The sequence below is a fragment of the Typopeltis vanoorti genome, chromosome 17 (assembly GCF_054136105.1).
Source record: "Typopeltis vanoorti isolate ZY-2024b chromosome 17, IOZ_Tvanoo_1.0, whole genome shotgun sequence".
In the NCBI taxonomy this organism is placed as follows: Eukaryota; Metazoa; Arthropoda; class Arachnida; order Uropygi; family Thelyphonidae; genus Typopeltis; species Typopeltis vanoorti.
The window spans coordinates 99,956,851-99,980,657 of NC_143565.1; the positions used below are offsets into that span (position 1 = coordinate 99,956,851).

The 23,807-nt window shown below is 35.4% G+C and overlaps 1 protein-coding gene across 1 annotated transcript; it reads right to left on the minus strand.

Annotated features, from left to right (window-relative positions):
* Positions 1-4,221: 4,221 nt before the first annotated feature.
* On the minus strand, positions 4,222-21,969 carry LOC150097692 (cytochrome P450 2J5-like). Its single transcript, XM_090407703.1, has 8 exons — positions 21,612-21,969; positions 17,428-17,555; positions 16,739-16,845; positions 14,927-15,228; positions 14,640-14,758; positions 13,415-13,670; positions 11,661-11,848; positions 4,222-4,539 (listed from the first exon to the last, which is right to left on the minus strand). The coding sequence occupies exons 1-8, from the start codon at positions 21,851-21,853 to the stop codon at positions 4,361-4,363; spliced, it is 1,521 nt and encodes a 506-aa protein (XP_090263829.1). The 5' UTR covers positions 21,854-21,969; the 3' UTR covers positions 4,222-4,360.
* Positions 21,970-23,807: the final 1,838 nt, after the last annotated feature.

The window sequence follows — 23,807 nt, forward strand, 5'->3', positions numbered from 1 at the left end:
CAACCGATCCACCAGGTCAGTAATAACACCCCACTATGTATTCGATCTTGTTTGATTCCACGTCACACCAGACTTCAAACTCACTGCTACATGAAAAGCTGTTACTAGTATTGTAGTAATAAGTCTCAACTCTAACTGGATTCAAATCATCGAATCGTTAGTGATCCATTACGCCTGATATTTTTTGTTATTTAATGCAGTTATTAAAGCCTTATTAATTTAAATTCATTAAGTATTCAACATAGTTTATTAATTTAACGTTTATTATCTATTTTAATAATTTTCTATTGATTCATAACTTTAAATCAAGCATTAAGTGGAAGTATTAATGTTAAAAGTAATATTAATGCACAATTTAAAATACATTAATGTTAAAATGAAAAGAAGAGTATATGCATACGTTGATGAGTTGTTTAGATTTCGAATTCTAGCTTTTGCTGTCTCTTTGTATTTGAATGATGTGCATTGTTGACCAACAATACAAAGATTGAACAATCCACTTATTTGAATGATTTAAATATCAGCTCATTTACTTCCATTATAACAATGCAATTTCTGCGTAATTATATTGTTTCAAGATATAATGACCACAATAAAATTAATTTTTATTTTTTAAATTAAAAAAAAGCACATGAAAGTCAGGTATATTCGGTAAAAGGTGACACTGTGTTTGGTTATCGTATACAAATGAGTGCCGTGTCAGCAGGATATGCAAATGAGCCATGCTATAAAAGCCGGCGTTCTGGAGAGGTTTTGCATTTCGTAATAACAGAATTCTTAGATATGACTGCAAGTCATTTACCCGATGGATTCAAGTATAGAACCATCGTAAGGCTAGCAGCTCAGAAAAATGCCAGATTCAAATGGTTGTATGGAGTCGTTCCTTGGTTCACAGACTGTGAAACCAATTCCGAGTGTCACCAACACCATACCGATACAGGGAAGGACGGCCACGCGCTACAACCTCAGTGGGTCATCGATACTTCCGATTATCTGCACTCCGAAACAGAAGTGCCACCCCGAATCAGATACGATCTGGTCTCGCATTGCCTACACTTGCATTGGTTCCAATCTACTTCCAATGTGGGCAGAAAGCTTCACAAAGGTGGTCTTGTATGCTAGGCGACTGGAAGTCTGTTCCCTTATCCCCCACACTACAGAAGAGAATGTCTGAATTGGGTAGGCTCCTTCTAAACCGAACCCAAGCCCAATGGGTTGGGTCCGGTTTAGATTGCCGGAGCAATGGATATACAGACGAGTCCCGATTTGATTTTTTATAAAACGATACTAAGTGTGCTCTGACCTGGAGAGAACCAGGAGCACGTTATCATCCCTCTAATATTCGTGATAAAGACACTTATGGTGAAGTAGTGTGTCCGCTGGGTTAGCTGAGTGGCTACGAACTCCGCCTGGGAAAAAAGTGTCCTGCGTTCGATGCCCGTCGCCGACGTGAGGAGCTTAAGGATCTTTCTCAGACATAGCCAAGTTAGCCGATCTTGGGGGTGGACAGAAGGGTTTTTCTCCCCAGTTTATCTGGGGTTTTTCCTTCCGCAAAGCAGGCAAACCGGTTTTAAGAACACAACGCTTAACAGACAATTACATAGTTGAGCTTGGGGGATAACGACCCCACCTCGTAGTGCGTTATGAAACACAAAACTGGGAGGCCAAGGTCCAACATGGGGCTATAGTGCCAAAAGAAGAAGAAGCGGAAGTGTAATGGCTGGGAAAGGCATCTCATTGGATGCAGGTCTCTACATCCATCCAATGAGATGCATTGGATGGACGATGTCCTGCCCTACGTTCGTCTGTATGCAGTTGTAGTAGGGGGGAGACATTTATCCTACAAGGCGATAATGTTCTCATTGAACAAAACTTGTAGACCAATATATTCAAGAAGAAACTGTCGTATATGAACTGGCCAGTTAGGTCTCCTGACCTTAATCCTATTGAGGCTGTCAGAGATGCTGTAGGTAAACGTGTTGCTGCTCTCAACTCCTTCCTCCTCATAGCTTTATGGGACTTAGGAGAGCTTTGACGGAGCAATGGGTATATTGAGAGGTGACGACATATATTATTGAGAAACTTTGACCTCTTGTTTTTGACCATTGTCTTAATATACCCATTTGTTACTGAATTAAACTAATTTACAATTTTGTAGTTGTTTCTTTCACTTCTCCTGTTACTCTGATTTTCACAGAATTTTGTAAAAATTCATCATACAGTTTTAGTAAATTTGACGACTTTGAATTTTGCGCAATATCAGAGGAGTGAAACGAAGAAGAGTCGAATTGCACGAGGGTGATGACTAAATGTAAACTGCCAGTTATAAGTTTAAGTATGTTTGGAGAGGTTACTGAAGTCTTCAAAAAATAGATTAAAAAGTAGCATCTTTTTGCTTTAGAAAATTTGTTTTACATAAATCATGCTTTTTGTATACCCAATGGCTGCATTTATAAAACAGCTGTTATTATGTATTTTCTGCAGCTGAAAATTTGAAAGAGCGTGTTAGAACGAACGGATTTAGTTACTGTGTTTGTCACTACAATGAAAACTGTTTCTGGGCCCTTTCCATTGTTTTTAATTATACAGTTGTTGCTAAATATAATACATATACTGTAAATGTCTCTGCACTGTATTTAGTGATAAAATAAAACTGTTTTTCTACCAGATTACCCACCTGCTGTTTATTATTGGTTAGCTATTCATGTTTCGCGAACAAATCTCTTTCACATTAGGCCATCATTATGTCTTATAGGATTAGATGTCATTCGCTCCACCCAGCAATTTATAAGACACATACCACAAATGTTAATTATTAATAATTCGTTTCCAGTAACCAAAGTATTTCTGTTCAACCTATTCTCTCTCTCTCTCTCTCTCTCTTATATATATATTTTCCATTCTCACATGACTCATTAATGATAGCTCATATATGTACACCATTTCATAATTCAAACATACAAACCAAATATAGAATTCTCCTTAATTATTGTTTTCTAATATATCCTGAAACAAACACATCAGTGCCCCCTTCTTACCCCAGATTTGGTTACAATTAAAGAACCACGAGGTTGTGTCGTGTTCACCGATACGCAATGAAGAAATTGCGCCGGGGCTCATTCTTTCACTTGCCCCGCTGGTTAAGGTAGTGGGGAGAGAGTGCCGATCGCCTCTAATTGAACTTAATAACTTTTCTTGTAATGGTTTGTCTCCTAAGCATACCATGATACCAACCACATTTTCGATATTTGACGTGGTAATTTCTTTTATCAAAAACCTTCGTTAAAACGGCAGGTAATTTTCTTCACATTTTTACTGCTATATATATATATATATATATATATATATATATATATATATATATATATATATATATATATATATATATATATATATATATATACACAGTAAGTATATTTTTCGTCGCTCAGAATAGGCAAACCGACCCAGAAACACACACGGATTTATAGTCATAGACCCACATCTGACTATCAGCTGATATCTCCAGGCATTCCTGCGACGTCATCAACTGCTGGACTCTCAAAGCAACACTTGTCCTTATTGAAACAGTGCTGCTCCCCCCTTATTACCCACAATGACTTGCAACACTTCCTAAATTAAATTCTATTAGGAAAAATGGAGTTCTAAAATTGCCTATAAAAACTCACTCGTACCAACTACAGAGGGCGTTGTCAAAAGGGACCTCACCTAGTAATCTCAAACCAAACGTAATTAGCTGATGCCCAGAATATAGATCAAATGTACTTAATCTCAAACCAACAGATGACACGAGTTGATGCTCCCTCCCCCACTAGGATATGATTGGCCTCATCTTTTCTTAATCTCAATCCATTCCGAATAACAGCTGATGATCACATGACCACCAGTTGATACTTTAAAGGTAATCCCCAGACGTAACTAATTTTATCTGAAGGCGTTAGTTCAATTTCGAGGCATGAACTGTCCTCCCTATGAAAATGAACATGTTGAAAGTTGTTCTAAGGATTCTCTAAAAAGCTTACCGCATCTAAGAAAAGTGACACGGACTGCAGTGATGTTCGTGTATGTTTTATTTTTCTTCTTTTAATTTTTAACACTAAAAATTATTCATTAAATTTTTCTTAGGTACTACCATAAGTTCCGTTAATCATTAAAAGAAAGAGAAAAGAGTCAATTAACGTTTACTAAAGAAACAGGAAAGTCAAATCAGTCTGGAAACTCTTTTGGTAGACATTGTTATCTCATTTATTTCAATTTTTGTGATTTTACAAAAACCAAATAAAATCGCATTCAATTCGAATTTTGGCAATATTGAAAACATAACAAACTTGCACGCTTTTGAAATGGGGCAATGGATCCATTACTTTCTTGGAATAAGGCAGAGCGTATAAGGAGTCGGTCCATATCCTACTCTAAGGACTCCTTCCAGATTATGTCTTTTTCCTTCAGGGAACTTTATGTGGAATTTCTGCACTAAGATACTGCTGTAAAGGAACAGCTCCATAACAGCCAGTGTTTCTCCTGGACACGAACGTCTTCCTAATAACCAAAGATAAACAACAACAAAATATCTAAAGTTAACAAATCGAGGCAATTGAGTATCGTCGGAGTATTGGCATCGTTTTTTGGCAAATGTACTGTTAATATAATTTTCTTTCGCTAAGTTTGCCATTAAAATCGCCCAGTTCGATTGGCAAAATTTAATTAAGATCCTAAATACCAAACATCATTAAATCCCTCGACCGAGGATGCAATTATTATTATTATTATCACTTCGAATCGTTATGTCAATAAATAGTCCAATTATATAGAGGGGGAGGAGAGAAATTTCATTAAGCATTATTGAACCCGAGACCGGCTTATTAATGAAACTTATTAGAATATGATTTGGCCACAGAAATATTAGGCTTAACATACTCTTATAATTATTTAAATCTGACATTCAACTATGAACAAGTTCAAATTTCATGTATTTGAAATTGTAAAGTGAATTGTTTACGATGAAACCAGAATATTTACATGTGTGTGGGAAGGGAAAGAGGTTAATGGTACTTTTATTTAAAAAAAATCGATCACAGTTTCAGAATCAATTTTATTAAATTTGACCCATTTTTAGCTATCGATATATAATTTTATTATTATTACATGACACCTCCAGGGAGTCCAAAGACTCATCGAGGGAGAACACCCACTTCACAACTCTTCGCTAATACTTTCATCATCTATATCAACGCCATCTACCACCACTAGTATTTTCACAGACAATCACGAACATCCATGCCCACGGCGTGATTCAAACCCGCAGCCTTTTGGCTGGAGAGCGAATACGCTAACCACTCGGCCAACCAGGCCGGTATTATTCTTTGCATTTTTTTCAGTGCAAAGGATCAAATTGCAACGAAGGCTGAAACGATTCTGAAGCCGGTTAAAATGGCTTTTGCTTCCATAAAGCTAGGTTACCGAAGAAAATCTGTTTTAATCTTGATTCGAGTTGCCAACTATAAGAGCTTTTTCTAGCACTTTTTTTCATCCAATTCAGAAGCTAGTTTATCTTTGGCTTCCAACTTATCACAATCTACAACTCAATAAAATCGACTGTCAGCCATACACTATTTCATACAACAATAGATAGTGTTGGAGTCCACGAGATGGAAGCAGCTGTTTGCAATACTCTTCTTCCTGATTCTATCTGAATTACTGCAACTCTTCGACTAGGTATCAGTGACGGCTAGGGTGCATTCAGTCTATATATATCCTAGCTGTCAATGTTAGTTAAAAGATAGTAATGGCGAAAACAGCATTGCCTACTTGCTTTGGGAAATTAAAGTTGTTAGCGTGTTGTTTGTAAATAATATTGGTGATAAAAATGATCTCATTGAAATCAAAATTGATACCTATAAATATCTTTTCTTATTATTCGTAATTTTTTAACTAATTATTGAGATCAGTCGTTAAAGACGACTTTTACCATACATATTGCAGGGATTCGATGTACAAAATTTCAATAAAATACGTCTAGCCAGAGTCGCCAAATAACTTACTTATGGGGGGGGATTAGTCTGAACTTATGTCAAAACTTTAATATTAACCTTAATATTGCAAATTATTATAATATTATATTTTAGTCTTTTAAGACAATTCTGTCTGCATTAAAATATCCAGAGAAATGCCATTGTATTCCTCTGGGTCTTTGCCCTCCTATCGTGTCACCAAACAACAGTTTAGCTACCCCCCTGCCTCTCCGATTTTGTTTAATTGACTACACCAACTGAGATTAGTTGTGCTTATACATCCCGAAATGCTTAAAATATCAAGTTCCTTCCTGAGCACCTCATTCTTCATACGAGTCTACCATTTATAGAATCACATCACTCACTTAAGTTTGCTCAAGACTCATGTCTATTCTTCACTCTTTGATCAAGTATTTTACTTCAAATCGAGCTCTCAGATCCATAAGTAAAAATGAATTTGAAGATATATACTATTTTGGATATTCAGCTAGTTTACTGGTCTTTTGATAATTTGCATGATGCATTTGAAAGGTTGAATGTTCTTTTTTTTTTACTTCATCTTTTTATTGCCGCTTTTCGTGCCAAATTTGATAGTACTGTATAAGTTAATTTAGTTAAGAAATCGTTTTATCATCAACAATCCTATACAATTCTCTTATTTTGTATAAAAAATAATAAAAATCCATTTTGTAGCACTTAGGAGAGCGCTAGCGGCACTATGTTTACCACAGTGTCATATTGCTACGCGCGCAAACATATGCACATCATAGTGAGATGCGAGCTATTAGCGTAATGCGGCACTCCGTCGCGCAGTTCCACTGTTGTTTATATGCAGTTTGCGCCAGTAGTCAAGTGTTCGTAGCTTATCGTGTTTACTCCGTCTCTTTAAATATTTGGACATTACAATTAAAGCATTTAATTGAATGTCCAAAAATTGTAAATCCATTCCTTTAATTACAATTAAAGGAATGGATTTTATTTTAAAGTAATTTTGAATTATACCAAACTGTATAATTTTATCGATAATGAAAATATTTTTTCATGTTTAATTTTTTTTTAATTTTTACCATAATTTTGATATTTTATCCAAACACGTATACACTGTACTTACAGTGTGTGTGTATATTTCGAAAGTTGCAGCACCCCCCACGATTTCAAGCTACGAGCCGCCATTGATTAGAAGCTTACATCATCTGTATAAAGTAAAGTGCTGAGATTAATATCTCCAATTTTATATGAAGTTTAATGCCACTTTTCTTAATAATATGATCCAAAAGATTATAAATAACGGTTGAGACAGTGTATACTCCTTCCCCCCCCCTGATTTTACATCAAACTGCCTTTTACGTCTCAATTCTGACTTACAACTTAAATATGGATCTTGCATTGCTTAATATATTGTCCAATTTACGTCATTTTAACGTTTTGAAAAGATTTTGTTCTACCATATGCCTTTCCGATATACAAGACGTAATAATAGATACTTATGATTTTTCCACAATTTCTTAACTGTTTGTCTTCAAGTGAAAACTCTTAATCTGAGAACATCTATTTGGTGTTGTCAGGTTAAGGATTTTCACTTAAGGTCAAATTTTATACAATGTTAAGACATTTTATACAGTTTTTGTCTCCTATTTTGGAGAATAACAGAATAATCTCACTAAGGGAACTTCCTCTGTCACATTCACTTTTATTTTCCTATTTATAGAAGGATAGTTATGAGAGATGTGCTCCAGTCATCCGAAATACGACATAGTGATCATTCCTTCTGTTACAGCCACCCCCTCCCCCCGTAAAACTTTTATACCTTCCATACTTGAGCATTTCTGGTCGAATATCATCTACTTCACCGCATTTCATATTTTCGATGGCTTTTTCTATCTCAAGTATTGATATGTAATCCTGTTTGCATTCCACGCCGCTTTTAATTACTTTACACAATGCTTTGCTTTTTTTTTTTCTGCGTATTCTCGGAACACTTGCTAACTTATTTGTTAGGACTTTTTCCATGACTCTCTTTTTCTTCATGAGTCCACCATGGAGTTCTGATTTTTTTATCTTTGCCGACAGCGTCACAGTCTCTGCGACTTAGTCAATTAAGGTTTTCTTCTGTATCTACTGCTGAATCTCCAAAGTTTGAGGCTTATTTTCAAACTCTCATATTTGCTTGAAGCTTATTTGTATATATGAGTCAATAGTTCACCTCTGAAAGTTTCTCGGCTTTGATTCTTTTTCGAACTTTTTTATACACTTTTTTTTTCAATATAAAATTCAGTTTTATCCTGCTCAAAACTCAATGGTCGTCTAATTAGATTAAAAAGAGGCAATTTGACTTTTTTATTATTTCTTTTGTCTTCCTCCATGTGAATTTGCACACCTGTTTATGCTTAAAAAAAGTGTCAGTGATGAGGCAGTCCATGTCCTGGTACTTCCCATTGTTATACGTTTTACTCTCGTTACCAGATTTTCGCAAACCATTTTTGTCTTCTACTCATTTTCTACTCTGCTGTTTAGACCACCACAAGACCACCACAGCAGGCCAGACTTTGTTTTGACTTTTTCTTTATGTCAGTTACTTTCTCTAGTGATTCGACAAATTTTTCCACTTCCGTAGCAAGTCCATCTGCGATACCATCGGCACAAAGAAGTCTCATTGTTCACTTCCGCAGTTTGATGCACACATTACCCCGCTTGAAACTTGTTGCCATTTAAGATGATCTACGTGCTTATTGTTGAATGCTCGAGTTGCTCCTTCCTCTCCCTGATCATTGTCCGAAGATAACATCTTGTGAGTTATTTATAAGAATGTCCGCTGTTTTCATTTTCTTTATTATGGTAACACCAAGTATGTGGATATGGTGCTTCTCTAATTCTTCTGCCAATTCCACTTTTCCTTCGATACCTCATAAACTGATGCTAATCTTGAATTCTACTGATGTTGACTTGGAGTTTGTTCCAATAACCGGCTTTTCCCTCTTACTTGGTCCCGTGACGAGAACAACAAGATCTGGTTTATATGAGTGAGATGCCTGTCTGTCCGTAGACTTTTTACCCCCAGTGGTTCCCAACCTTTTTCCACTTGTGTACCCTTTTTAAACCCATTTCTATAAATTGTACCCGCTTGGTTTTAAATACTGACACTTTTGTTCAGTGCCTATAAGGGATTGGGAGGGGTGCACAACGAGAAGATGAGGACTGGACTTTAAGTCAAAAGCCCCGGTTGGTTCTTTGCATTCTTTAAAAGGCTGTGTGGAGTTCTCCCATTTATCTAGCTTTGACCGTTAAGCGACACCCATGCCCTCGCTTATAAATACAGATTCTTCACAAAATAGAGGGTGTGCAGTCTTACCAAATTCTGTCATGCTTATAAATTGTTTACATCACTACACGCTTCTGTGGGCTTACAAAGTCATATACGAGGGTGGTCTGAAAAGTTCTCGTCCTCGACCATAAATGGCAATGAATTTTTTTTGAAATGACTATATATATATATATATTTTTAATATTTTTTCCCCTTTTGTATCCTTGGATACAAAAGGAAAATAAATAAACCATGAATAACCAAAAATATTTTGGACCTATGCGACGAAAGAAGATATTTGAAATTTCATATTAATAGCGGTGATAATAGAGAACAGTATAAAAATATTACTAAGATTATTAAAAAAGAAATCAAACATGCTAGAAACTTATGGATATTAGGTGAATGCAAAAATATAGAAGAGGACTTAAATAAAAATAATTCTAAAAGTGCTTTTCAAATTATCAATAAGTTAACCAAACCTTTTACTACAGTTAATTGGAGCATAGAAGATGAAGATGGAACTCCTATCACAGACAACCAGAAAATAGTTGATAGATGGAAATGTTACCCAACCAAGCTTTTTCAGAAGGACCCTCAACTGACTGACGATATTTTGGACGGAAGTTTGCAAGGAGGTTCGGAGGAAGGAGATTACCCGATATTAAAAGAAGTCATTGCAGCAGTTAGCTCCTCAAAAATAGGAAAATGGTGTTGATGGTGTCACAATGGAACTGATACGCGATGGAGGTGACATCATCATAGACGCCTTGCTAAATTTATTCCAGGACGTATGGAACACAGAGACTTGGCCTTCTGATTGGTGGACTTCAGTCCTTGTACCTATTCCTAAAATGGGAAACAGCAATAAACGTAGCAACTACGGAACAATAAGTCTTATTAGCCATCCAAGCAAAATCCTGTTAAAAATACTGTTGTCAAGAATCGAAAAGAAAATAGAAAGCAGACTATCAGATGAACAAGGAGGTTTTCGGAAGTCCAGAAGTCCAGTCGACGATATTTTACAATACACATGCTAGGCGAAAAATACATAGAACATAACAAAATAATCTGTCACAACTTTTTAGACCTTCAAAAAGCTTTTGACTCAATATGGCTCGAGGCATTATGGAAAATTTTAGAACATTATGGTATTGACAACAAAATCATTAGGATTATTAAATCTCTTTATTCCTCATCTGATATGAGAATTGAAATTAAAACTTACAGCAATGAACCGTTCCGGGCAGAACAGGGGGGGTAAGACAGGGATGCATCTTGTTCCCTCTTCTTTTTAATTGTTTTCTGGAATATGCCATAGATGAAGCTTTTCATGAATATGACACTGGAAAAGTAGACTGGCGGAACAGTTGGCGGACTAAGAATAAATAACTTACGTTTTGCAGACGATATCGATATTGCCAGAACGTGAAGAAGAATTACAAGAGATAACCAGCCGCGTTTTCTGAGCATTAAAAAAATATGGATTATACATAAACCTACAAAAAACAAAAACAATGATAACCTCAAAATCAGACATTGAATTCTTAAAGATACAAATTGGCAATAAACAAATTGAAAATGTAAACAAGTTCACTTATATAGGAAGCACGTTGAGTCAAGATGGTCGTTCAAAAACCGACATTAAATACCGAATTGCTAAGGCAACCGTGGCCCTACAGAAGTTAAAACCATTGTGGGGAGATAACAGAATAGCAATCACAACCAGACTAAGACTAATTGGCACCTTGGTGAATTCTGTCCTCTTGTATGGCTGTGAGGACTGGACTTCATTAAGGGAAGATGAGAGGAGACTCCTGTCTTTCGAAATGAAAACTTACAGATGACCTTTGAGAATCCCCTATACCGCGCACGAAACTAATGAAAATGTCCGAAAACTGATTGATTCAATAGACGGGAGAAAAAGGGGAAATATTCTGACAGTCATTAGAAGAAGACAGATGAAATGGTTCGGACATGTGGAGAGGGCTAATGGCATTCTAAAGCAAGCACTAGAAGGAATCGTTCCGGGACCAAGGGTTAGGGGCCGACCTCGATTAAAATGGACTGATAACATCAAAAATGGACAAATTCCTCCCTTGCTCAACTGACATCAAGAACATGAGACCGAGATGATTGGAGGAGGCTAACCAAGACTATCACTTACCAGCCATGAATGACCCAACGGCCCATTTAGGACTACGGGAGAAGATATATATATATATATATATATATATAATGTTAAATTTTTTATGTTTATTTCAATTGATTTCAAATTATTTTGAAACCAATTCAAAACCATTTAAACGGATTGCAAATGAATTTTCTAATGCCAAGTAGCATCTTACCTAAAGTGAAAGGAATCCAGCATTCAGGCTTGATTATTTCCTTCCCATCTTCGGACAAGAACCTCTCAGGTCTATACCGTTCGGGGTCTTTCCAATAATTCTCGTCGTGGTGCACTGCCCAGATATTCGCCAACACTGAAGTGCCCTTTGGAATGTCGTACTCCAGAATGGAGCTGTCTTCGGATGCGCTGGAAAAATTAATCATCATGAAGTTAATAATCACTCCAAAGCACAAAATATTTTGCTGAAATAAAAACACGTATTTCTAAAAAACGAACCAGACAGGACAAGAACTGCACGACATTAATCAATATGGTAAATGAAAATTATATTAAGACATTCAAATAGGAAATATTAAATGAGGTTCTGATTCAAGGCCACTGACACATTGGTATTCAGGCATATATCTTTTAAACAATTGCTGTGAGAAATTCGATACTAAAAACAGCAATCAAAAGAGTAAATCTATGATAATGGGCAGAAAAACGTCAACTGTATTCTTAGCAGTGAACTCTGAAACTGATTTCACAGACTCATTACCGACCATCGCTATCCAGTCAATAGGATTGTGATCTCATCACAACGTGGATGGATGCCTTTAGGTGGGAGATGAATGTCTTTGTCGTTGGTCTCTAGAATAGGGTTTCCGGAGTATTTAAACCTTAGTTTACCTATGTTACTGATGTAGAATGATATGATTAAAGTTATATCATATCATTCTATAACTTTATAAAGATCCATTTGGAAAGACAGTTGTCGATAGGAAACTAGCGTGACATTTAATTGTGTTCGAACTGTCATAATTATATTGTGTATGATACACCCTTTGAGGATAAGCATCCTAAATTGACGATGCTACTATATTAACAGTTAAATGTCTCTGAAGACAAAAACAGTTATATCAATAATCTATATTCTAGAAGAACGAACAAAAACTGAAAGTGTATAATGTATATTTTTACATTATTTGTGAGAAATAATATTATAATTATTATTGCATGTAATGGCGGTTATTGTTTGCATCATGGGAGAAACTTGTTATCCAAATCATTTGAATATTTAAATAGTAAGCAACAATAACAAACTATCTGATCAGATAAACTCTTCGGATCTTTCAAATCGTAGGCTATGAAAATCCTTCGGTGAATAAAGATTAAAAATTCTCTTCTGGGAGAGCTGTTAGCGGACTTCTTTCCATCCTTTACAATAAGGAAGGTAGCTTTTCCTTTGTAGACTGTATCCAGATAATCCATCTTTCTTCTGACACAAGTTGGTGGATACAATTGTTGGCCTTACTAGCAAGTGTCCGCTTAACATTGAAAATGTTAACCGGGAAGATAAATATTGAATAGTTCAAAGTAAATTTGAAAGTATAATTTCAAATTAATTATTAAAACATATGTTTCCATACGTAGTTTAGAAATAATCAACGTTTAGTTTTTTAACTACTCTTTTACTTTTATCAAAAAGCACACTTTTTTATTCGAGTTTCTTCCTTCATTAATTTGATACCATACTCATGGAATAAAAAATACAAGGAACGTCTGCGAAAGTTTTTCTTCCACTATTTGAAGTTTACACTTCCATTTCAACGTTAACATTCTCTTGATGTGGCAATTGTTAATGACATTGTTTTATTGTAATTAAAGGACTAGAGAAACGCCTTTTATTCTTATTCAACTAAACGGGTTTATCTTCACATATTATTTTATCTTGAGAAAAAGTGTACACTAGTAATAAACAGGAACACTTACTATCTGTGCAAATTGATTGGTATGACTGTCTTCCATCTCTGAACTTCCATTATAGCTGCTTGTGTGTAAGGCAAATTATTTCGATCTGCCCACTGCGGAGTTCTTTCTGTTCCAATCACACTTTCGATCTCGTCCTGAATTCGTTTTTGAACATCTTGGTATTCTGCCATTGTTAAAAGGAACCAATCAAGCGTGTCTCTGATTGTGCTACTTCCTGCTCCAAATAAGGTTATCGAGTTACCTATTAACACACTCTCTAAAATATATAGAAAAAAATACAATTAATTAAATCATTAATTATTATATATGCTTATTATATACATTATTATTATTTATTATCTAATATATTACTACAATTAAAGAGGGGATTTTTCTCTCATCATTTTATGCGGAGGGAATAACACAATAAATAAATAAATGGTGTAAATAATTATCAAACAGTTCCCGATTCTTTTAAGGGGACAAACAGATATCTAATCTATTACTTTACTTTCTGTAATCGCCGTCGTCCAAGAAGAATTGTAGGACAAATAGAACTTCCTGTGTGTACAGCAATTGATCGAAGCATTTAATGGAGGCTTTTCCAATCCATATCTCAAACTATGCGCAGGGAATTAAAGGATCGGTACTGGAAGTCGCTAAACTAAAAGTCGCTAAAAAGGCCCAACACGGTATTATATAAACGTTTCTGATTCATTAGCCGATATGTATAGCGTTGTTGTTCGTATTTGAATCTACTTTTAATAAAACTTTAATAAATGCTTCAGAAAATAAATATCATTTGTTCGAATGCTGTTTTAGAATTATAAAAATTCAGTAGAGGACTGCAAATCACCTGTAGAGCGAACAATAAAGAGTCAGCTGAAAATAAATAAAGAGACATTAAAAATATATGTTTATTCAATTTAAAAGAGCAAATAACATTTAGAAGTTTTACATTTAAAATAACAATTTAATAACATTTGTTATTAAAAATAAGAGAAGTGTTTTACCACTGCCTTACTAAGCACTGGATAGTATATGCATAATTAATGTGTTGAAAATTATAAAAACAAAATTCTGCGTGAAATAAAAAAAGATGAAATATCACTTGGATGTGTTGCCCACCTGTAAAAACACCCAGCAGCAGAACTCACTTTACTTAAAGTAAAATTGTAAAAACAGTTTATACATTTCACAAATAGGATGAGACTAATAAGCAAGCGTAAGTTTGTTGATCGCTTACTTTTAAAGGAGGTGTTGGGATCCTTATCTTTTTTTGCTTCCATTTCTTGTAGAAATCTGTCCATATAGTCTCTGAAGTCGTTGGGTTCGAGGGTGTTCTGGTGCTGGTCTATTTCCTGACTGAAATAAATTATTCCACTGAATTAATACTTGGATAATGGATTAAGAAACGTTAATAACTATGATTTGATCAAATGGCAACTGTACTACATCGTATTGTGAAACATCTAAATTGAAATCACTTAAAATTGAATTGCAGTTAGGGATAGTAAATGTGGGGTAACGTACCCTAAAAATTTCACCAAAGCCTCCGAAGCTGTTCGAAAATCCTTATAACCAGCCACTTTGTACGATAATAGGTGAGGCTTAAGCCATGGTATCCACGCATGAATTGTATTGGAACCAATAAATTTTAATACTACTTCAAGCACCGCATCTAAGAGTACCCTTGTTGGCTCATCATAGTCCATTCGCCTACCGAACACCAAAGATGATATGTTGTTAGAGCAACTTGGACTTAAGTACCGATGGACATCGACTTCTTTCCCATCGTATGTTCTTAGTATCTCAACAAAATGCTTGATCTCCTCCTGAAAAAAAAAATCTTTTGATATCAGATTGTAATTACTCGTACAATTAAATTGATGAACTTGATAACGCATGATTTAAATCATTTGCAAGCAGTACTATACAGTCGTGAATTGTATAGTACTGCTTGCAAATATAGTACTGTTTACATCGTCCGTTGCACTACCAAACATCAAGATTTGGTCTTTCAACGTTTATCCATCCTGCAAATATGTCTAAAAAAAGATGACGCTTCTTTCAAATTATCTTTTGTACCTATCCAATTCGTATAATCTTTCTATGACTTTTGTTTCTTCAAAAGCCGATATTTATCTCACAAAATATTGGGACATTGAGAGCTTGCGAATAAACATGTTTCTAGTAGTCTCCGCTTTGTGGCAAAGCTCAATTATTTACTTTTCCATATCTTTTCTATTATGTGTAGGTTTATTTTCGCTTTTGTTATCCAAAGTATTTTCCTTTTTTTACAGACATGAATATATTTATACATAGAACTTTCTCCACAACATTAATATTTGGTACACACTAATCAAGTGTCTTCTGAATTCTGTTTGCTCATCTTCTAAATTTTCTTCCATTTGGTTTTCGTTTTCGTACTTAATTTTTTCCAACACAACTCATTAAAGCAATTGTTCTGTAGTTCTTGTAGTCCATTTTGTAGTCGATATATATATATCTTCTTCTTCAAGTGTCATCCATGTCAAGGAACATTTTTCTTTCTTTTGCTGCTCTGGAACATTTATGGTAATTCAAGCCAGTCCAGTCCTTAATGTCTTCAAACCACATTCTCCTGGGTCTACCTCTCCCTCTTTTTCCATACAATTCCCCTTCTAATATTAATATCTGAATGCCTTCTTGTCTAGTGAGATGTCCAAAATATTTAAGTTTTCGCTCTTTAATTATTTTCTTAATGTTCTTTTCATTTTTGCTTTCTTTAAAACATCTTCGCTCTTCATTTTCTCTGTCCATGGTATTTTCAACATTCTTCTGATGGTCCACATTTATATATCTTCAATATATATATATATATATATATATATATATATATATATATATATATATATATATATATATATATATATATATATATATATATATATATATATATATATATATATATATATATATATATATATATATATATATATATATATATATATATATATATATAGAGAGAGAGAGAGAGAGAGAGAGAGAGAGAGAGAGAGAGAGAGAGAGAGAGAGAGAGAGAGAGCACAGTGCAAAAAATTGCAGCACATCATACCCTTTTCATTACCAAACTAGTTTCAGGCTTCCCTGTGGACAAACCTTTTAGCAGTCATAAATATACTTTGTTGAGCAAACTCGTTAGAGGACATTAATATTTAGAAAATATTAATGTCCTCTAATATTTTCTAAATCAAACAAAGTTTAATACAAACATTCGAACAAAATGTTCTACCACAAATCAATAATTCCAAAAATGCTAAAAGAAACATGAAAAGATAGTATGACTCGTGTGAAGTTTCATACCTTGATGTGATCTTGCATCTTGGCTGTACCGAAGCCTAAATCTCTTAACACGTGCAAGGCAAAACGTCTCTGTTCACGCCATAATTGTCCGTTTGAGGAGCTAAAACCTGAAAAAAATGCCATTTGACAATTAATAGATTAATTAGACACAAACGTTATAAAAAAAGTGACATTACTACTCTACTAAGTAGTAATGTCGCTTTTAAATTCCCTCCTCATAAATTGTCCTTAGTGACAGATTTGCATCTCATTTTCAAGTAAAATGTCCATATAACGTAGTTCTTCCAGATCACACTATGCTGCTCATGCCCGCTCTTAACTGCATCAGTAATATTCTAAACAATCAAATAAGCGAATAGTCGCTGTTCGAAGCTAATATGTTACTAAGGTGTCTACCATCTGGCAATAAACAAACAGTTATTTTACTGAAATATCTGTTAATATAAATTTCTGATAGTATCGCACTATGAGATTACATATTTGATTTAAATAACCATTATTTTCCCTTAAAAATAATGTTTAGTTCATCACTCAAAATGCATTCTAAAATAAATCGCTGTTTAGATTTTTCACATAGTAGATCCTTATTTTCTGGTTATTTTATAAAGGCATTTTTTAGAACTTCTAATAAGAGAATATCCAGTATTTTAACGACAATTAAAGGTTATCTTCAATATCTGAATACTCACTTGGGTTCTGACTGCTGGGAAGATTTGGTGGATTTGGAGGTCGATCTAAGAAATCATTCTTGGTTAGGGCATCTTTTACGGAAGCAAAGTCATTGAGAATAACCACCGACCTTTCTCCTAGTCGAAGCCTGAATGTCAAATAAAAGAATAAAAAGAAAAAATACAAACATCCTTCACTATATATTATGTTTTAATGTTGGAACTGAAAGCAATAACAACTCAGCTGGGGCACTCTGCTATCCCATAGAGCTATAAGAAATATGGCATATTAAAGCATCGTATTTCTTTAGCCATAGAAAGAGATTCGGAAGAAAGCAATGTATTTTAAATTATTTATTTAACCCAACTCTAAGGACTAAACACTCAGTAATAAATCGCAAAGATTTATGGTCCGCTATCTTTCATTTGAAACTTTAGACCAGAAGAACATACAATCAGGAGTACTCGACATGCAGATGAGAACCAGGTACTCTCTTTTGGATAGCATGACGCATTTTCGCAGAAGTGTTTCATGCAAACCAAAATGTGAAGACAGTACTATAAGGTTACTCAAATTGAAATTTTATATTTAATATAACTCATATTATATACATCTAATGGACAAAAAAATGGAGACACGTTTCGATTAATATGGCGTTAGTTCGCCATGGGCGTCTAGTACAGCATGTATTCTTCGAGGGAGAGACTCTGTCAATGCTTGGATCTCAACAGGAGGAATTTTACACGATCTGTCCTGCAGAAACTGGATCAATTCGCCTTTGTTCTTTGGAGGTGGAAATAATTGCCTGAGAGCTCGCTCCAAAGTGTCCCATAAATGTTCCATAGGGTTTAATTCTGGCGATTGGGATAACCATGTTCCGCAAACATGATGGGGAGTAGTTTATGAAACCTTCATCTGATGCCACACGCGTATTCATCCGTTGCAGAAAAAAGTGTGAACGTAGATTCATCGGACCATATCACATCCCTACTCTGTTGTGTAGTCCACTGTGATCTTTGCACCATTGCACACGACGACGTGCGTTTACGGGAATGATCAAAGACTTGTGTTAGGCAACCTGACAGTGATATCCAACTCTGTGTAGTTCCCGGTGCAGAGGTTTTATTGAAATGGGTTGTTCACGACTAGTATTGAATTTTTCACACAATTGCTCAGCAGTATCCCGCTTATTTTTCGTGATACAGCGCACTAATGCTCGAACGTTTCTCTCTCTCTCTCTCTCTCTCTCTCTCTCTCTCTCTCTCTCTCTTGCAGTAAGCGCTTTCGTCCACTATACATTTCGCTGATGAGTTTGTCCTGCCGACTACCATGCTGACATAACCTTAACCATTGTGACATAGCCTCGATTATCATGTGCAATTTCAGCTCTTCTGGTCATAGATGCACCTGCCAGCCTGGCTCCAACAATCACGCACCTTTCAAAGTCACTGAGGTCCTCTCTGGATTCTATTTTAACATGCAAACAATGGAAGCAGGCCTCTATTTGCCTTTATACACATGTCCCTTAGGAATGTCGGGAGTATATTTGCATATGAACTGCATCTGTGTTTGGTGCATCGTAGACACTGCATTTCAATTACCGATAACGCGACTGGATAGCTCAGTTTTCACTTTTTCGGCCATTACCTGTCTTATATATAACATATTATATTTCGGTGGTTCTTTGTTGTCATGGTCTTTACTGTCATGGTCTTTACGAATTTTGTCAAAAATGCGTACATGCTCGACAAAGACATCATCTAGATGATATCACGCAAGGAAGAATTATTGGAAATCTTAGGACTAATATAAGAACTATTTCGCATTCTGTCTTAAACGCTCACGACAATACCACGAATAAAAGTGTCATTTTGTGTTCGAGATTATGCCATTAGAACACTGGGACAGAGACACCGTATTAGACTGCTGTACAAAACCTAAGGAAGAACACAATTTCTGAAAATTGCAACCGTAAATTCACACGAATTAGCTTGTGGCAATTGGTATAAATAACTGATGATTTCGAGTAGAAAGAGGATACACATTCACATTTTGGAATCGCGCTCAAAGCGATCACGCAGAGACACCACTCAACAGAATAAAGGGAAAAACGCTGCGCTAAGCGAACTGCCTGAAGGAAGCTATTTTCGTGAAGGAATAAAGTTGACAACTTGGATGTCATGTAATGCCTCAAAGAAATCATCTAGATGATTTAACGCGCGGAAGAATTATTGGAAAGCTTGAAAAGGGTCGCAAATTACTGTTATTGCCAGCGAGTACAAACTGTATTGTATTCAGTATAGTAATTCAGGCTCAGGGAAGCATTTCAAACCAATGGAATGTGTTCCAGACATTTGCTAAGAGATCGCCTTCGCTCTACCACGGAGCATGAAGACAGATTTTTGGTTATAACAGGAAAAACGTCGATGCACCACGCCAGGCCAGCTTGCATGTCTTCTCTATTCAAGCACAGGTACGCAGATATCTCGACAATCTGTGGCAGGACGTCTCCGACAACTAAGTAGTATTGTAGTCTACGTCCCTTTAACCACAGCTCATCGTAGGGTACGTTTTCTGTGGTGTTGTATCCATAAACATTGGACAAAATACCAATGGGCTAATGTACTCTTTACAGATGACAGTCGTTTTAGTCTTTCCTCCGATTCTCGAGGACATCTGATCTAGCGTGAAAGTGGTATTGATTACCATCGTCAGAATGTTCCTGAAAAGGATAGTACGGTGGTGCTGGGATCATGGTGAGGGGAGTCACTATGCTTAATGGACGCCCTGTGCTAAAAGTGCTGGAAAAAGGGACTATGACTGACGGACGACATTGCAATGAAGTTCTTAAACATCATGTTCGATTGTTCCATGGTAGGCGAAGAATTCGTTTTTATAGATGAGAGTGGCATACGACATCGTACACGAGCAGTGGAGATACTTCTGGAGACTGAGGATATTAATCAAATCGAGTGGCCAGCACGCTCCTCAGATCTCCTCTCCCATAGAACACGTTTGGGATGCAACAGGGAGACGCATTGCTGCTCAAAATCCCCCCCCCCCTCTAGAAAACAAACGAGGTCTTATCCGTTCTTTGAAGGAAAACGTGGGCCAGTTTAACTCAAGTACTCCTGAATCATTTGGTGCTAAGCATAGTACAACGTTGTGAGAGCTGCTTCGCCGTTCATGGACATGTCCCATACTGAAATGTATCTCCGCATAGTTTCTGTAAGCACTGTACATTAATTCCCCGTCATTTGTATGCAATGGGTGTTAAAAGCACTCAGAAACCAGGTTTTGCATACTAATATTGCGAGTTTTATTTCTGTACGTAGAGACTATTCCTGTTTAAAGTAATTTACACAAAGGATAATTTTCACCCTCTGGATTTTCACAGCATCTTTCAAATTTTTATACATTTGAAAGCAATCATATTTTCATGTACACGCTTGTCTTCACTTTTTTCTAAGTGAAGACAACCAAAGTCACATAAGGATCGCACTCTAGTTAGAAAGTCTGGTGACTGGCATATCCCATTACTTCATGTATTAGCAAGATAAGGAGAGATCGCACTCTGATTCTGCGATGGAGGCAAAGTGCAGGAAAAACTTGTCGGTATTGAATTTATGTAAAACAGTCAGGAGGCTAGTTTATTTTAAAAATAGTAGGCTTAATGGACATCAGGATTGTTTGATATTACGATAAAGCAACTAAGGCCATAATCTAATATAGTATGTTTCTTAACTGTATGCTTTCTCCATCTTGTTTGTGGGCCAAAAAAATTTGAGTTTCCAAATAACACTGGCTAACTAACTCCTCTCCACTTTAAACGTCTTTATACAAGTTTCTTGTGTTTTAAAGATAATTCCAACTGAGATATTTCAATCTAGAGGGTACGATCTACATATTGAACTTACTAGATTGAAATAAGATTGAAATATAGAATTTATAATGGATAAAAATATTAAAGAAAGCAGATCATTAAAAATGTAAAACGTAACATTCCTTCCTGTAGTGTAATAGTAGCTCAGACTATAAGGTAACTATTTCAACATACATTAAAATAGATGCATTTAAATTTAAAATTAGCAGCTATTTTATGTTATTAATATCAATCAAAGAGTACATGCATTTTTCGTATGCGCAGAAACTTTTTGAAGTTTCTGTGCATTTTCAAGAACTTCAATACAATGAAAGTACTTACTTGAACACCGGTCCATATTTAATGCTTAGCCTTTTAAAGCCTTTCAAAAGGTCTGATTCCAGAAAAGGAAGGTAACCGAAGTAAGGAATACCCCAAGGTCCTGGCGGTGATTTTTTAGACTTAGGTGCGCTAAATAATGAATGAGATATCAACGCACAAAAAATGGTAATCAACACTATGAATGTGACGAGGTTAGTTTGCATCCAGTGAATTAATGGTAGAGCAATCAATTGTAAAGCCATTTTTATGGCTGCAGGGAAACACGTTTAATATAGTTAACATATATAAACCCTCCTGAGGCGAAGTGGAAAAGAATGAAACACAAGCGCCCTCTAATTTTCAATTACGAACCTCTATATCAGTTATATAAACAAGATAAGTTTACTTGATCTCACACATGTTCTTCGATGGAGTTGACAGTTTTTTTTTTTCTTTCAAAATTACAGGGTTGGATGAACGAGAGAGTGTCAGCAGCATATCAGTATACATTTTATAGCGGGTATAAAATGTTTTGCAATCTAGAGTTCAAAAGTTAGAGTCCTAATGAGATACACATGCAGTGCACTGAGTGGCCACGAACAGGAGACTATGTTATCTACCACCAGCTACGTATTCGCTAATTTATCACAGCACAATACTTATTTGCTACAAGGTTATGCAAGAACACATTAGAGTTGAATTAAACATACAATTAAATATGAATTTGAAATCCATATTTATTTTAAAACTTCTCGTATTAGCTGCTTACCTGTAACAACTGAAAATACGAAGTTGAAATTGAAATGCGTTTATTAACTGAATAACAGCAGAGATGATTTTCATACCTTCACGTATATAACAGCGTTTTTATTAAAAATAATTTTTCAGTAGGAGATTGTTGTCCTAATCAACAACTCTAGTCAAAGCTAACTAATCGAAAGATTAACTAATCTAGACTAATTAGAAAAAGACTAATTTCCAGGTGCGAATTCTCCATACTTGCTACTATGTTTGCTGCGCAAACTCATTAATTGAGGAAGAAGTAATATTTATTTGTTAATAAATGCATGCATTTATAAGCATTCCATTTAGGCTTTTATTTTTGTAGACAGAAGACGTCTTAAGCTTCCATGGCAATAATTGAGCTTTGCGTTGTGTATCGAAGGCCGATGCTTGCTCGTCTAGTCAAAGCTTCTTTGGCTTGCTCGGTTGTTGGAGCTTCCAGGTCCTCGCTGCAGCACTCTGATTTCATGCGCGCGCATATCCATTTCCGCTCCCTTCACGTCGTCTTAAACACAAGGCCATACGCAGTCAAAGTAGCTCTAACCAGTGAGCTACAGTCAGCCTTTACAAGTGTGCGTGTTGCTTGGGAAAATTAAGTTACAACCAAATTTTTATGACGATGTTATTGACCAGTTCATAAAGAAGAACCGTAGGGTGGAATTTGTATTCAAGTAGCTAAATTGAAAAAGATAGAATATCCTTTGTAAAATGAATGTTGTATTTGTATGATCAAATGTACATAATTCGCCCCTGCTAATTTCAAAAGTTTTATTGTTTGAAGAGGGGGTTAATATTATAGCAAGCCCGATGCCTCATCCTACACGATATTGATTTTTAGTGAGAAACAAGATTCTGACAAATGTAACATTTTATGACTTCGTAAGGGAGAAATATCCCTGGTTAAGTTTTAAGTCGCAAAGAAACAGCAAGTACTGTAATTTCATATCCTATTTTTTTTAGATTTAACTTAAAGATTATTATTTTTATAATCTTAAAATTACTTGTTTAATCTTAAAAATCGCCAAATATTCAAAGTTGAATTCAAACTGAATTCGTTTGTTGATTTATTCAAATATGATGGCGTGGATATCATTTGAAATTGTGGTGGTTCGAAATTAGAAACGATTTAGAGGTTTATTATTATTATTATTATTATTATTATTATTATTATTATTATTATTATTATTATTATTTATTTATTTATTTATTCACATAATTGATACACAGTCAAAACAAGATTTAAACAACATTATTTAAACAAAAATTTGAGTGGTGATTCAGAACAATTCAGATTCTACCCAAGAATCCAAGAATAGTCCGTCAGGTAGCGTCGTAAAATATGGACTGTTCCAAGTCATGCTGTTTTTTGTAGGTCATATGGGGTCACTTCGTTGATGTTTAATTGCTGTAAATAGTTGGATAGCTTCTTTGAAG

Bases quoted from the DNA above. Each gene is read 5' to 3' on its own strand.
- LOC150097692 (XM_090407703.1), bottom strand. From the start codon at position 21,853: ATGGCTTTACAATTGATTGCTCTACCATTAATTCACTGGATGCAAACT. The intron at 17,556-21,611 runs GTAAGTACTTTC...TTTGACATTCAG, and splicing joins AAATATGGACCGGTGTTCAA to GCTTCGACTAGGAGAAAGGT. The intron at 4,540-11,660 runs GTAAGATGCTAC...TTTGGTTATTAG, and splicing joins CTGGATTCCTTTCACTTTAG to GAAGACGTTCGTGTCCAGGA.